At 39.7% G+C, this 15,073-nt stretch overlaps 1 protein-coding gene across 2 annotated transcripts in view; it reads left to right on the top strand.

Annotated features, from left to right (window-relative positions):
- Positions 1-15,073, top strand: part of ST8SIA6 (ST8 alpha-N-acetyl-neuraminide alpha-2,8-sialyltransferase 6) — a 1,083,972-nt gene that overhangs the window by 662,241 nt on the left and 406,658 nt on the right. For both annotated transcript variants that reach the window (XM_044067540.1, XM_044067539.1), the window contains exon 5: positions 5,399-5,511. In XM_044067540.1, the coding sequence (XP_043923475.1) occupies positions 5,399-5,511 (113 nt within the window). The remainder of the gene's footprint in view (positions 1-5,398; positions 5,512-15,073) is intronic.

Here is a 15,073-nt window from a genome sequence, read left to right as displayed (position 1 = left end):
CATCCTAGTAACCAGGGGTGTGCAGTTAAAGCTTATCTGTTTGAAGACTGCTGGAACAGGGCTCAGTTTTGAGCCATTTTCTGGATAATTGGGTAACTTGTTTAAATCAGTTTGTTCATTTTCTATTGTACTTTATACATCTGCTTTTACTGTATTTGTGTTTCTTCCTACTTTATTACTAGGGGCATTGTCTACAACTCTGATCTGAGATATATAACAATAAGTATCCTTTTCTGTGCATTTAAAGTGTTGTTTGAGTGTATCTGCTTTATTTTCTAAAAAATAATATATATATATATATATATATATATATATATATATATATATATATATACTTGTTTCCCACCTTTCTAAGCTAGTATAGTCCAGTTTTCAGGTTAGTGCTGAATTCAGGGCTGTGTTACAAATCTGTGTTTGCCCATACCTTACTTGGATAAAAGGAAGTTCTCCGTTCACCTGTGAGAGAGGGGAGCTTTGAGCAGCCTGTCTGTCCCCGGAGGAGTGGTTTCAGCCCAGAAATTAGTAGTTTATTGGCCATTTTGGGCTAATTTCTATCTCTTTCATTTCCCTGCTATAAATACCATATTTGCCCAGTTTTGCATGCCGGGCAGCACCGGTTAGCTAGGGTAAAACTATTCCCAGCTCCACAAAGTCTCCTCTTCGATTTTTCCCTTGGAACTAGACAAACGTTCAACTTAAGCAGTCAAGCCACTGTTTTTCTCAGCCTGGCACTTCCTCAAAACTTATAGCAAGCACTTATAAACCTTAGCACTAGACCCTCCTGTATGGTACAGAAGGACAAGGCTCTCTATTCGACCTTACCAGCCACCCAGTAAAACAGTTCCCTGTACCTATCCAGGCATGTCCAAAGGGCAGTGTCAGGTGTACTCTCCAGTCCAACTGGTGAATCTGGGCATTTTGAGGCAATGTTACAACTGCCTCATTTACACAGACAACCCCCTCCTCCTATCACCAAACACTAATACATGTGAGAGATGCAATTATTCGGCCAAACTGGAGGCTAAGCTCTCTCATCCCAAGACTGGATCAGATAGTCCAGAGGAGAAGGGAAATACTTGCATCACACCACCAGTCTCACATAAACCCATTAAAGCAGCACTGGAAAAAAACACACATAAATACATGAAAACATACTTGGAGACTCTAAATAAAAATCTGCAAAGCCAACAGAGACCTCCAAAGCAAACATCCAAGCAACCTCCACCTCCCAACACAAACTATGAAACACATACTTCACAAAACCAGTGTGCCATACAATCACAGCCCATAAGGCAAAATAACATACCCAACATACTAGTAATAGGTGACTCTATAGTCAGGCACACTGACGTCCCACTCACTAAGTTGAATAAGGAGAAAGTTACTGTTAGCTGCCTGTCGGGCGCCAGAATCCGCCACATAACACAAGCACTCAGGTCACTACAGAACAAGTACAAATATGACTCTGTCATTGTCCACGTTGGTGTGAATGACCTGAGCCATACCTCTCTGGACTACATGAAAAGAGACATGGAAGAGCTCTCTGATCACGTAGTCCAGGCCGGTATGACCCTGACCCTGAGTAACATCCTGCGCTCAATAAGAATGATACCACGGTATAAAGAAAAAAATTCTCAATTTCAACAATTGGCTAAGTTTCTGGTGTCATTCAAAGGGGATCCAGTGTCTGTCCACCTGGGACGACATGCTCGACAAGCCACGCTGCTTTGCTAGAGACGGCTTGCACCTGTCACCCCTAGGCTTTCGAATACTGGCCAAGGCTCTTGCCACCTCCATAGTGCCTTTTTTTAGGCAAGGCTCAAAAGACATACCCACCACCGTAAATAGCACAAGTAACAAAAAACTGAGGGTAATGCCAGAAGTCTGAACCTCAAAATGCACGCACTCGAGGCACTCCTCAGTATGGAGAAAATCGATATATGTGCAGTAACAGAAACCTGGTTTAAGGCTCCAGAGAGCACCCCAGCACTACCAGGCTACAACTCATACCATACATTTCAGCCACAGAACCCAAACCAAAATACAAAAGGCAGGGGCATATCCATATTCATCAAGGATACCCGCACCTCCAGGTTAGTGGCACAGCACGATGCTTCAGAGATCATCCACATGCAACTAACAATGGGTAAAACTGCAATTCAAATTGTAGCTTGCTACAGATCACCCACCATGTCCCAGGACCCCCATTCCACATTTCTGGAAACACTGGGAAACATAAAGGTCCTACCAAACACCCTAATATTGCGTGATTTCAATTACCCAAACATTAACTGGGAGAACTACTGAAGTACTAACTCCCTTGCCCAACATTTCCTAGAATTTATAAACTCAAATGCCCTGGTTCAACTGGTCAACACACCCACCAGAGGTGACAACATATTGGACCTGGCCATCACCAACATGGGCGACCGGTGTTCCACACTGGAGGTCAACCCCTCGCTGGTTAGATCTGACCATAAACAAATCAATTTGGATATCCATATTCCGCCCCCACCCCCGGACAAAAAAAAACACAGTGAAAAACTTTTCAAAAGCAAACTTCACGTTGCTTAAGACCGAGGTGGAAGGTTTTAAAGCCCCCATGCTGAAGGATAACACTGTCCAAGCTGCAAAATCCTTCACTAATGCATTCTATGAGCACCTACAAGAATGCATGGATCATGCCATCCCAAGCAAAACCAAGACTCACTCCTCCAAGAAAAGGAAACCAGTCTGGTGGACTCCTGCCATAATCAAGCTACACAATAAAAGGAGGAAACTAGTACAGAAAAGAGTAAAATCCCAAGAAGGGAAGACATCCCTGATCAGTATCAGCAAGAAACTTCGATCCCTCATAAAATCATCCAAGGCGAGCTTTGAAAGAAAAATTGCCAAGGACTCCAAAGATAACCACAAGGCATTCTTTAGCTATGTCAAGAATCTAAGTGGCAATGCTCAGATCTGCTTGGATTTAGTGCAGAATGTCATAAAATACACTGAACTGACCAATATCGCCAATATCCTGGCAGACAAGTTCAGCGCAAACTTCACCCCCCTCTCACCCCCAAGAGGGCCCATAACCATACCAGAAGAATGTAGAGTCCCTAAAATCACAGACACTCAGGTTAAAACAGCCCTCTCCAAAGCCAAAAACACAGCATCAATGGGACTGGATGGTGTCCCAGGCTGCGTCCTACATGAGCTCAAAGACGAACTAACCCCTCACCTAAACATACTGTTCAAACTCAGCCTCTCCACAGGCTACGTGCCCATAGAGTGGCGCACAGCAGCGGTTATTCCGCTTCACAAAGGTGGAGCCACAACAGACCCCAGGAACTATCGCCCTATAAGCCTGACTAGCTTGGTCTGCAAGGCTATGGAGCGCATCATCATGGAACTCATTAACAGAGACATTGAGAACCTCCAAACACTGGACCCTACCCAGTTCGGCTTTGTTAAGGGCAGATCATGACTCCTAAACCTGGTGGACTTCTTTGAGAAAGTTGCAAAGGCAATAGATGAGGGAAAAGTGGTACACACAGCCTACCTAGACCTTGCAAAGGCCTTCAACACCATTCCCCATTCTGGTATTATAGACAAGCTCACCAGCCTGAACATAAATCCCTACTTCATAAGATGGGTTGCCAACTGGCTCATGGACAGAACACACATGGTGAGATTTGCGGGAGCTAGGTCCAACTCTAAATCGGTTACAAGTGGAGTTCCCCAGGGCTCAGTCCTAAAACCACTCCTGTTCGGCATATACTTCTCAAGAGGTACAGACAAGCACAGGAGGACTATGGCTGACCAAGTTTGCAGACGACTGCAAACTAGGGGCTATAACTGACTCTCTGGCTGATACAGACATCCTCCAAAAGGATCTCACTGAGACAGATACCTGGTGTCAAAATCATGGCCTTAAGCTAAATGCCAAAAAGTGCATAGTCATCCCCTTTGGAAAAAACAAAATACCCACAAACTACTACATAGGTGGTAGTCCCCTAAATACGGAAGACGTGATAAGGGATCTGGGGACCCAAGTAGACAGTAACCTCACCTTGGATCATCACATTGCGAAAGTGGTTAGAAAATCCTTCTATGTGGCCCACCTAATCACAAAAGGGTTCACATCCAGATCAAAAGAGGTCACTGTGCCCCTCTACTCATCACTCATCAGACCCATCATAGAGTACAACGCCCCATTTGGGATGTACCTTACAAGACACCTGCAACAGCTGGATAGACCTCAGAAGTACCTCACCAAGAGGATCACTGGCCTCAAACAGATGCCCTATGCAGCTCGACTGAAGAAATTACAGCTGTACTCGGTTGCATACCGCCTAGTCAGAGGTGATCTCTGCCTGACATACATGGCCATATCCAACCCAGAATTAATGGACATGCTCCACCTAAAGAAAACCTTATCCCCATGAGCCACATGCTCTAGGGATCTCAACCTCACCACAACAATAAATAGGAAGTGCTGGAGGAATAGATTCCTGTCCCAGAGACTTCCCATCCTTTGGAACAAGATCCCAATCTACATTAGACAGAGCACCTCGCTAACACTCTTCAAAAGAAATCTTGACGAGTGGATGGGAAACAGAAAGTTTATCTCGGGGATCAATTCAGTGGTCCTGCTGGACAGAGGCACAGGGAATTAATCTAAGGGGGTGGCAAAAGCCAACACATTCTGGCTAGGCTTATAAATACCTTCGGGCAGATAGCCTAGTACCTACCTATGAACCTAAAAGAAAAATCCATGAAAGCTGACTTCCACTTTTATGGAAAGGCATATTTATAAAGAGGGCTCATCCCTTGTTGATAACCTCAGTCAAGCTTGTGTATTAACATTAATGGAAGGAACCTTCATAGTATTTATGTTTGTGCTAAATTAGGGAAAGGCCTTCAAGGATAATAAAAAGAGTTTAGGTTGTGTTCTTAAAATACTGCAAAATACCACTTGATTTTGTAATATATCAGTGGATTGATTTTAATTCTGATTACAAGTTGAGATACCAACATTTCAACTGTTTTTGATCATGTCAATTATGAACCATAGTTTTGTCACTTACTTTGGAATAATCCTTAATTTTCTATAAGTCTACATCCATTGAGGATTAAAAACTGAGTCTTTAATGTTTTCTTTATACACAATAATATAATAGCTATAATCTTTTGTTCGGACTAATAAAAAAGCTGAGCAAATTGTATACAAGGTTGTATACTACTGAATTAACTAAAGAATACTTTTAGGGTGGGGAAAAGATAAGAAGGACAATTCAAGAAAAAAGTAAAACAAAATGGTACACTTTATATAAATATAAATTACTGCAGAAGGAATTCTCAGACTGAAACATGCCATAACTTCATATAATTGTTGTTTTTCCTCCAATAGTCACAGGCCTTAATGGGCTACCCTTACAAAACCTGTGCTGTAGTTGGAAATTCTGGAATCCTGAGAAACAGTAGCTGTCGAGAAGAAATAGATCATGCCGACTTTGTATTTAGGTAAAGAACCTTTATTATTATTTTTTGGCAATGTTATTTCACATGAGCATTTTAAAGTTCACATATTCCATTCTTCAACTTTTGTGTATTAATGCAGGCATATCGACCATAATGCATGTATTCTGGACATGTTTTGAAAGAAGTGTATTGCAGACTAGCTACATGTGAAGTTCAAAGTATTGCATAGATAAGAAAACTGGAACGATAGCTTATTTTTGCACGTTTAAGTAATTTATCAAACTGTGCATATATAAATGCACAGTGATTCATGACTAAGTTGCAAATGGCCTCATAGAGTGACTAACTTTAAGTAAATGTAACGTTTGGGGCACCTTAGTAATAGTATCATAACTGGGTTCAGTTTTAAATTTTGTTTTTTGTTGTGAAGAAGTGACAGCAGTTACTCCTTTGTAAATGAAGCAATCCATCTAATAGTTTACATAAGCTAAATAACAAAAAGGAATAAAGGATTATGTTCTTAATTCTACTAAGTTTCATTGTAATTATAAATTCTCTTTTTTTTTGTCTCCTTGGACCTCATCCTGCTGCTCTGCCTCCAGTGACTCATGTCCATGCTGAGTCTACCAGCAATCCCTCTACCCCTCATGGGCTACTCCAGTATTGCTGAGTCTGGTCAAGGATCCTACGGGCATCCTGATGGTTTTGCTCTCTGTGCTTTCATTTGTTTCTTTTTATATGCCCTACCTACTTCCTTTTACCCGCACCCCCATCAAGCTTGTTGACTACATCCGAGGGCAAATCCTGTCTTTGGACCACTTCTCCCTTTAGGGACAGCTGCCGTCCCTCCCAGGTTAGGCCTGCCCACCCCCCCCCCTGTCACTCAGTCGCCCAAGCAGCCAATACAACCAAGGTCACCTGGGCTGTAGCCAGACACTTATCCAGAGTGGCTTATATTTACAAATTCCTGACTTCTATTTTCACTATTTATCTTTTGTGATATGACATCTACTAATGTAATTCTTTATGATTAGGATAGCTATATTCTGTTCTTGATTTAAAAGCCGTTTGCTGATGCTGTGGTTTAACTACTTGAAGCTATTCATAAAGTATACCCCTTGTTCCAATAAATGTAATCCAATACGGAAAGATAAATCACTATGCAAACCTTTATAAATGCTTCTTACATGTTTTTGGCATTAAAGACTGCAAAATGTAAGTTGCAGGAATTTCTAAGACACCCAAAAGTAAAGGTAGTAATGTTCTAATATAAATGAAGTCTTGCCTGTTATCACTGTATCTGCTCTATTTGTGATAGTAGTGTCCTTCAATGGAAATTTCAGCGTTTTGAAACCATTAATTAATGCGGTGTCAGTGGTGCAATAGGTAGCACACTTACTTTTGGGTGGAAGGTTGTAGATTCTATTTCACATCAAGTAGATCAAGTGCTGAGACTACAGTGCAACATAAGGGGGATGCTGCTCTCCTGAATGTCTTGTCCTTTGGATGAGACATTAATCTGAGGCCTCCATCTGCCTCACTTGTTGGTAGTACAAATGGATGTAAAAGAATCCCATGATACCTACTGAAAAGAGTTGACAAAGCTTCCTGCAGCCCTGGCCAAATTTCCCTTAACAGAATAAATACCACCTCAGGTCTTCCATGAAAACAGGCTACTAGCCTAGCGGGACTAACCTGGTCAATGAAGGACAAATAAAATAAATAATTTCCTTTTGCATTTAATAATATTTCAGCTTTTTTATGTAGCTTTAAAAGTTATCATGTATGGTCGACAGTCATCCAGTTTTGAAAAGCTTGGAAGTTATCTGAACAGGACAGATAAAATATATCTTTCTTTCTTTGAACTGAGTTGTATGGATAATTATGGAATCTTTCTTAAAGGAAAAGTCCAGAATAGTGTGCATTTGCAAAATGAGGCTCATACCAAACAAATCTTAGCGAGCCTGTGAGTGAGTAATAATAATGAGAGCATTAGATTCGAAAGGTGAGGCGGTGTTCCATACTATGGCTTTATCAAGTCCTTCAACATAGTGCCACATAAATAGTTACTGAAAAAAATCAAACAGACTTGGAGTAGCTCCCAGAGCAGTAGTATGGTGCTAGAGAACATGGCAAAGGAATCATTTTTATTAAATATGATCGGCCAGAAATGTCTTCCTACTCCTAAAAGTTTCTTGTTTGTGGTACTCCAAATGAAATTATCAGGTTTACCTTTGATTATATCATCCCCCTCCTTTCTGAAAACAAGATGTTCATTGTTCTTTTTAAAAAAAAAAGGCTTTATTCAAAGATGGATAAATACAGTAGCCAAGAAAATGGATTTTTCTGACATGAGTACTACAGTCAAACAGCATGAATTTTTATAGCCACTAAACAGAGGGTGGATCCATTAGTCAAGCTTCTGATAGGATGACAGCCATAGTATGTAGTTGGTGAAGTTGGTTATACTCTATTTGAATGAGCTTCTGATAAGATGAAAGCCATGGCATGTAATTGATGGAGTTGATTATGCCCTATTTGAATGAGCTTTTGATTGGATGAAAACCATTTCATGCAGTTCTATATTTGACTATTATCGATAAGTAACCAGTTAAGTTCTAAATATTGCCATTTGGAATCCGATCCAGTCTTAGTGGGGGAACAGTTTTTAAATACGTTCAAGTGTTTTCACAATATATTTAAACATAGGGTTACTAATGTGTAAAAGAAAGCAGCTTTACATGATGTGCTTCTTCAGATCCATATTTAACAAAGTACGTCCAGTGGTAAAATCAGAATATTTAGTAAGAATAGTCAACATAAATGGTTTAATAATGGGAGAATCATTAGGTAGAACAAACCTTGTTTTAAGATTGGATTGAAGTGCCCACTTTTTTCAGACTTGTAATAACTTAGAGAAGTAACGTTTAGAAACTTCATTAATGCTTTAGCTCTTATCAGCATCCTTATCATCGGCCCCCTTTTCCCATTTTCTACATGTTAACTACCGCCATCTCACCTGAGTCAGTGCTACACTCCTGCCTTCTTCAACACTCATGCCTGACTGTCGCATATCTACTCTCATACAATCCATCTACCTGTTTGCTGGACACTATCATTTCCTCTTACCTTCTTCCTGTCTGTCCCAAATCTTCTTCACCAAATTGTCTTCTGCTTTACTGCACATGTGCCCAAACAACTATAATCTGTTCTCTTTGATCTTTTCTGGAAATGAGCTACTTTGGCTTCTGCTCTTATGTCCTCATTTCTTTGTTGGTCCCACCCATCTCAGGCACTTCATTTCCATCACCTCTAGCTTCCTCACCTGCTCTGCCTTTACTGCCCAGTAGTACTAGTCATGCCACTGTTTTGTACACCTTGCATTTCAATTTCTTTGGCATTCTTCTGTCATAGACTACACCTGACACTCTATGCCAGTTGGCTGCAGCCCCTCTGATTCTAGCATTGACTTATTCATTCAGACTTCCCTTCTCCTGAACCACCCCTTCGAGATAGTTGAAACTGTTAACCATTTCCACTGTCTTCCTTTCTATGTCAGTTCTCAGCTTCTTTTGATTTACCCAGTTTCCTGCCATTACCACGGTCTTATCTGTACTTAGTTTCTTCCCATGTGCTTTCAGTTTTGCATTCTTTTCCCCTATTCTTTGACGAAGTTCTTGCTCAGAGTCTGTCTATAATGCCTCATTGTCTGCCTTCAGAAACTTTGTTGATCTGTCCCCTCTGGCCTGTTTGCCAATGTAGTCCATTACCAGTATGAACAGCAGTGGGCTCAGAGCTGAAGTCTGGTGTACACCCACTGTCCCAGGGAACCCCTCTGTGACACCAAATACTGTTCGTACTTGAGTCAATAGATTCTTGTACATAGCCGTCACTAATTGTATCAATGTTTCTGAGACTTTGAATCACCACAGTACTGCCCAAATCAGCTTTCCTTTACCTTGTTATATACTTTCTCCAAGTCTAGGAATGCCCAGTTGGACTCTTGCTTCATTTCTAGCTTCTTCTCAAGTATCTTTCTCACTGCAAACATTGAGTCAGTTGTGCTGAATCCTGATCTAAATCCGAAATCCTTACTTCCATATTACTTTCTACTACTCTGCATATCCATTTATCAGTCACCCTCTCCAGGTCTTTCAGGCAATGTGACTGGAGTTTGATACCTCTGTACTGCCCAGAGTTGTGGATGTCCCCTTTGTTCTTGTACACTGGCACAAGAATGTTTATTCTCTGGTCATCTGGGATAAACCTTTTCTCCACACTGTTACAAGTAGTCAGGATCCATTTCTCCCTTATTTCACCCAGCATCTTTATTGTATGTGCTGTGCCCTCATCTGAGCCTGCTGCTTTCTTTTACTTAATTTGCCTTAGTACTATTCTTACTTCTTCTAGGGGGGCTGTTTTTCTCTCCTTGCAGGCTTTCTCTGAGGCAGTACAGCTTCTGTGGGGTTTTCTTTATTCTGGTGAGCAGGTTGTTGCTGGCATCTCCTATGAAGGATGTCTCACTATCTTATTTATCTTTCTGTCTTGGCCTTGCAACCTTAGCAATTAATTTAACATTATTAATGAGTGCCCATGCTAGTTATCCACTTTTATGGGGCATATGGAGGTACAGTCTTGCACATCTCCAGATTATAGTACACTGACTTTATTATTAGCATGTTAGGAAAATTTGCGAGCATGAAATGTGCTTTCAAAACATTTCCAGATAGTGGTCAATTACTAGAAAAGACTCAAAATGGCCTGATAAACATGACAAAAGCATACAGCATAAAAACAGATTCAATAGTAGCTTTTGTGATTGTTTCCTTAAGTTTAACACGCTTTTAATGGAACACATGTTTTTTATTCCTGGCTTTTTGAAAGCATTAAGTCAAAGTTGCCATGCAAGTTCTCTCCTCTTGAAAGAAAAAGTATTTGGGTTCCACCATTTCCAGCACATAAAATATAAAATGCAAGTGGCCTGGGAAATCAGGGTTACATTTGACTAATGGATTCTTAAGAACTTTTAATTTAATGTCAGAAATATGGTGTGACATTCAGATTTCAAGGGGGTTGATAGTTTTTCCTAAGTAGAAACTGTTACAAGGTTAGGACAATTAAAAAAAAAAGTTCACACAGCTCACAATATCCCCAATCTGGTGATTTGCACTTAAAAGTCCCATTCTGTCTGTTGTTATTGGTTTGTTTTTTCCCTTCCAGGTAGTCATGAATGCTTTTCTCCTTCATAAAGACAAACTTTGTTGACCCAGGAGGTCATTTTTGTTATTGGTGATGATAGTACAGTTGGTGAGAATTGCTTTTTTATGTCTTTACAGTCCATTCTGTGAGTGCCATGCTGTATTCTCTTCCTTCTTCTTGTAGGTCTGTGTAGAGCCCTCTCAATTCCCTGTCTGTGGCTTTGAGGAGAGAAGGTCATTACTCAGTTTCATAGTCCTGATAGGGCTGAATATTTTGTTGAGAAGTTTGCTGGTGTGGAGGAGGCCTACAAAGTAATTTATCAACAGTTAAAAGAACACCATGAAGTGAATCTTATAAGCCCCAGTCTTGTTATCAATAACATTAATGCACTCACACTTCTTCTATAAGGTCAGAACATTAGCCTGCTCTTCTGGTGCCCTGTACAAATCCCCAAACTGGGAGAAGCAAAAAAAAAAAAAAAAACAACACTCTTTTCTGCTGCCATAACTGAAGCTTTCTACAGTTTCTTACCACAACTCTCTTCACACTCTAACTGCTTCAGCCATGATCACAAATATCATCATTCACTTACGAAGTTGTGATATTCTTGTGTCCAGAACACTAGCTGGCTCATCTAGTGCCCAGTGCTGGTCTCTGATTTGGTGTCCACAGCTCTAAGAGTTGAAATACAATAATTAAAAAAAAAGGGTCCTTGATCTGGCCAGTGCTCCTCACTCCAAGAACAAGCTGCAAACAAACAAACAAACAAACAAACAAACAAACAAACAAACAAACAAACAAAAAGTCATATTTTTTCTTAAAAATGTAGCAAACTGTTTGCTACATTCCAGTAATTACTGCACATGCTTCAGTTATTCCTTTCCACATCTCCAACTAATGCCCCATAATGCCTTGCTTGTGATGAGGGCTGGCCGCTTAGTCCCACCCTATCTACAGCACTGCTCCTGGCTTCATAAAACAATGTGCATACTGCACTCTCACCTAATTGCCACCTGATGCTCATGCCCTCTGACAGCTTGCATCTGGGGAGCCACCCCATTCAACCTACCCTGCTTACAGATCTGCATAGGGCCTTTCTTTTTACCAAGTACACTATTTGTAAAAATGGATATATTAAAAAATTGCATGGTCACCATAAATGGAATGTGTGTGGGTTCCTTGACTAACATAGTTGGAGTTTGCAAAGTCTTTCCATCACAAAAAGGTTAAAAAACACTATTCATAATGTATGTTTATTTATTTATTTATGTATTTATGTATTGTTTGCTAAGGTTTCAGACTCAGCCCAAGTAAAATACAAAACATCCCAAAAAAAAAAAAAAAAAAAAAAAATGCAGAAATGTAAGCAATGATAGAGTAGCTCAGATTAGTTACAGTATACAATGTATAATATATATATATATATATACATATATATATATATATATATATATATATATATATATATATATAAAGTGTGTGTGTATGTGTGTGTGTGTGTGTGTGTGTGTGTGTGTGTGTGTGTGTGTGTGTGTGTGTGTGGATTCACTTCAGAATCTCGAAATTCCAAAACATCGAATGTCACATGATTGAGACCATATGATCGATGTTTCTAAATACTGAAATTCCAAAACAAATCCAAAAAAAAAAAAAACATCTGTTTACACATTTCTGCAGAGGGGGAACCCCCCCTGCACCTCCTATACCCCACTATTTAAATATATTGACTCCGAGATCACACTACAGCGAGGAAAAGGGAAATCTCCCATTCTCTGCTGTATGCAGATCTCCGTTTAGAATTTTGAAGTTCTAAAATTTTGATCATATAGTCTTGACCATATGAAATTTGAGGTTTTAGGATTTTGAGATTCTGAAGGGAACTCATATATATATATATATATATATATATATATATATATATATATAAATCGTTTGAGTGGGTGAAGCTTCAGTAATTCTGTGAAGTGGAAAGGATAAAGGGTTATTGTGTTAAGTGATAAATCCTGTGTTGAACAGGGGCATTTATTTGGCTTGGATGAACTGGCGCTTTTTGACTTACATTCTGAATATGGAGTAGGCATTAATTTCCTTTTGGTCAATGGGAAGATCTTGTCATAGAATATTTGCTGAGAGAAAAATGCATGTACAGTGCTATAGAGTTTGGTTTTGTGGGTAATGAGAGCTGGTGTGGCTTATGAGTAGTGTCTCAAATTTACTGATTCTTTTTTTCATGAGGCTCAGCTACAAGGGGAGTGAGTGTGGAATTAGTGGAATTAGAGCAGTTTGCAGAGTTGGGACCCTAACAGTAGATTAGATCTTTGTTTTATATGTAGCCATTTAGCTTTTTTTCTAAGGCGAAGCAGTGATTCTCACAGGTAGGTGATGAATTGACAGATGCTGTTGGAGTTTGATTGGAGTGCAGTGATTTTTCCTTTGAGGGGGTACAGAAATGGGTAGTCTGTATTCTAGCTGAGAGTGAAGAACTCTTTTGGCAATAGCTACTCTGGCTGGCTGAAACAGAACAGAGAAGATAGTTTTGGCCAAGAAGAGGAGGGAGCTTCCCAAGTCTGTCTGTCTGGAAATGGACATTTAGATATCGATCAAACCTTAATCCTTGGCATTTGAAGGTAAAGGTTGTTTCTATGATATCGAGGATAATTTAAGAGGGAGGTAAACAGTGAAGTTTCTATGGAATTCCAAAAAGCATAGTGCTAGTTTTGGAGGGGTTAAAAAGTAGCTTATGGTTTACGGGCCATTGGTGTACATGTATTCATGTGGCTATTAACAGATCCATACCCATGCAGCATGTCAGGAATATTTCTATATTCTTAGAGATAAATCAAGAGGAATTCGCCTTATTGACAAACCATTTGATGAGCTCCAACTCAGTGATTGCCCATGGCCAGGAGTCCTGTTTGTCAACAACACTGCATTCATCAAGCTCAACCAATTACAGATTAAGAAAAACAGATGTACAAAAAGAATGTAGATGTTCACTTTCCCTGTGATTGTTTGTGGAGTTAATGCACTTATAAGTAGCAGGGAATGCAGGGGATACAGATCACCCGACCTACAATAATGCTTTATTTACAGATTTTTCCAACTTTTTAATATTTGTATTTGTAAAAAAGGTGTAGTAGGTTTTGCGCAAAATAGTTGAAAACATTAGGTAAGTAGGTGACTTTGGCTGATTATTGATTAGTTGGCAGTAGATGAGACAGACATCAGAAGGTTGTGTGATATATTAATTTTTTTGCTGTAAAATTGTGTTTTGTAGCTAACTAAAATCTTGTCCCACTGGTAATCACTCATAATACGTTGATGGGCAGGGAATTATTTACCCCTTTTCTTCCAATTGTGGGCAGCCTAAAAGACTTTTGTAACTATACAGTATGTTTAGAAAAGTTTTGTTTTCTAAAACAAGCAAAAATTGTCTTTCTATAATATGGCCATTTGTAAATAACTAAAACCCTGTTCAAGTGTCAAAAATTAAACTTTCCAGGGAAATGTTTGTCTTCTTGCCTGCTCTTTGTAAAGAATCCCTGGGACTGCTTAATGTTAGCCTTGCTTGCTTCTGTTAGGTTGACTTAAGTTAAATATCGCATAACTCGCTTTACAACTCTGCTTTTTACTCCTTTGATGGGGATTCTTTTCCTATGTTTTGCAGGTTGTCTGCATCTACATTCTTTGTTAAAGAGCCACTCCAGGTTTACATGCCTCCAGTATATTAAACATTCCCTGCTGCACTTCAGGATGGTGAATGTCATTCTCTTACATTCCATGTACATCACTGTGTTGAAAATTGGCTCAGTCCTAGAATTCTCTAAAGTATATATAGGTTCATAGGCTCATACTTGGCTATTGATCAGACAGATTATTTATAGGCTAGCCTCAAGATTCCATTTAGTCAGATCCCTACGACATGATTAACTATTATCTAATTTCATCCCCTTTCAATCAGGGTTTGAGGCAGAGCCATAACTAGGGAGGGGTGTAGGGGGTGGCTGCAGCAGGTGCAAGCTGTCAGATGATGGCAAGATCACCAGGTGTAATGTTCTCATAGTGAAACTTTTAGAAAAACTCTGGTAGGATAATAAATATTTGGATTTTGTGAATGCAGATGGTCAGAGTTTTTTCTGAGGGTTTCACTATGTGAACATTATACTGTTTGATTACAAGTTTTGTTTCTTTGTAGCATGGACACATGCTTCCACTTGATTTCAAGATCAGCAGGTGACAATGGTGCAAGAGTGCATTTATGGCTTTAAAAACAAATGACGGTACTGCATTTATGTTTGACTGAAACCCCTAAGATAAAACTGTATTAAGCTACATCGTTTCAGTTTTAGGAAGCACCTTGTTTCAGTTGTATAAATGGAGAAGTGGAGGGGTATCAGTTTGGAAA

The sequence above is a fragment of the Protopterus annectens genome, chromosome 3.part1 (genome assembly GCF_019279795.1).
Source record: "Protopterus annectens isolate FY-2018-M chromosome 3.part1, PAN1.0, whole genome shotgun sequence".
Taxonomy (NCBI): Eukaryota; Metazoa; Chordata; order Ceratodontiformes; family Protopteridae; genus Protopterus; species Protopterus annectens.
This window is presented reverse-complemented; position numbering and strand designations above follow the sequence as displayed.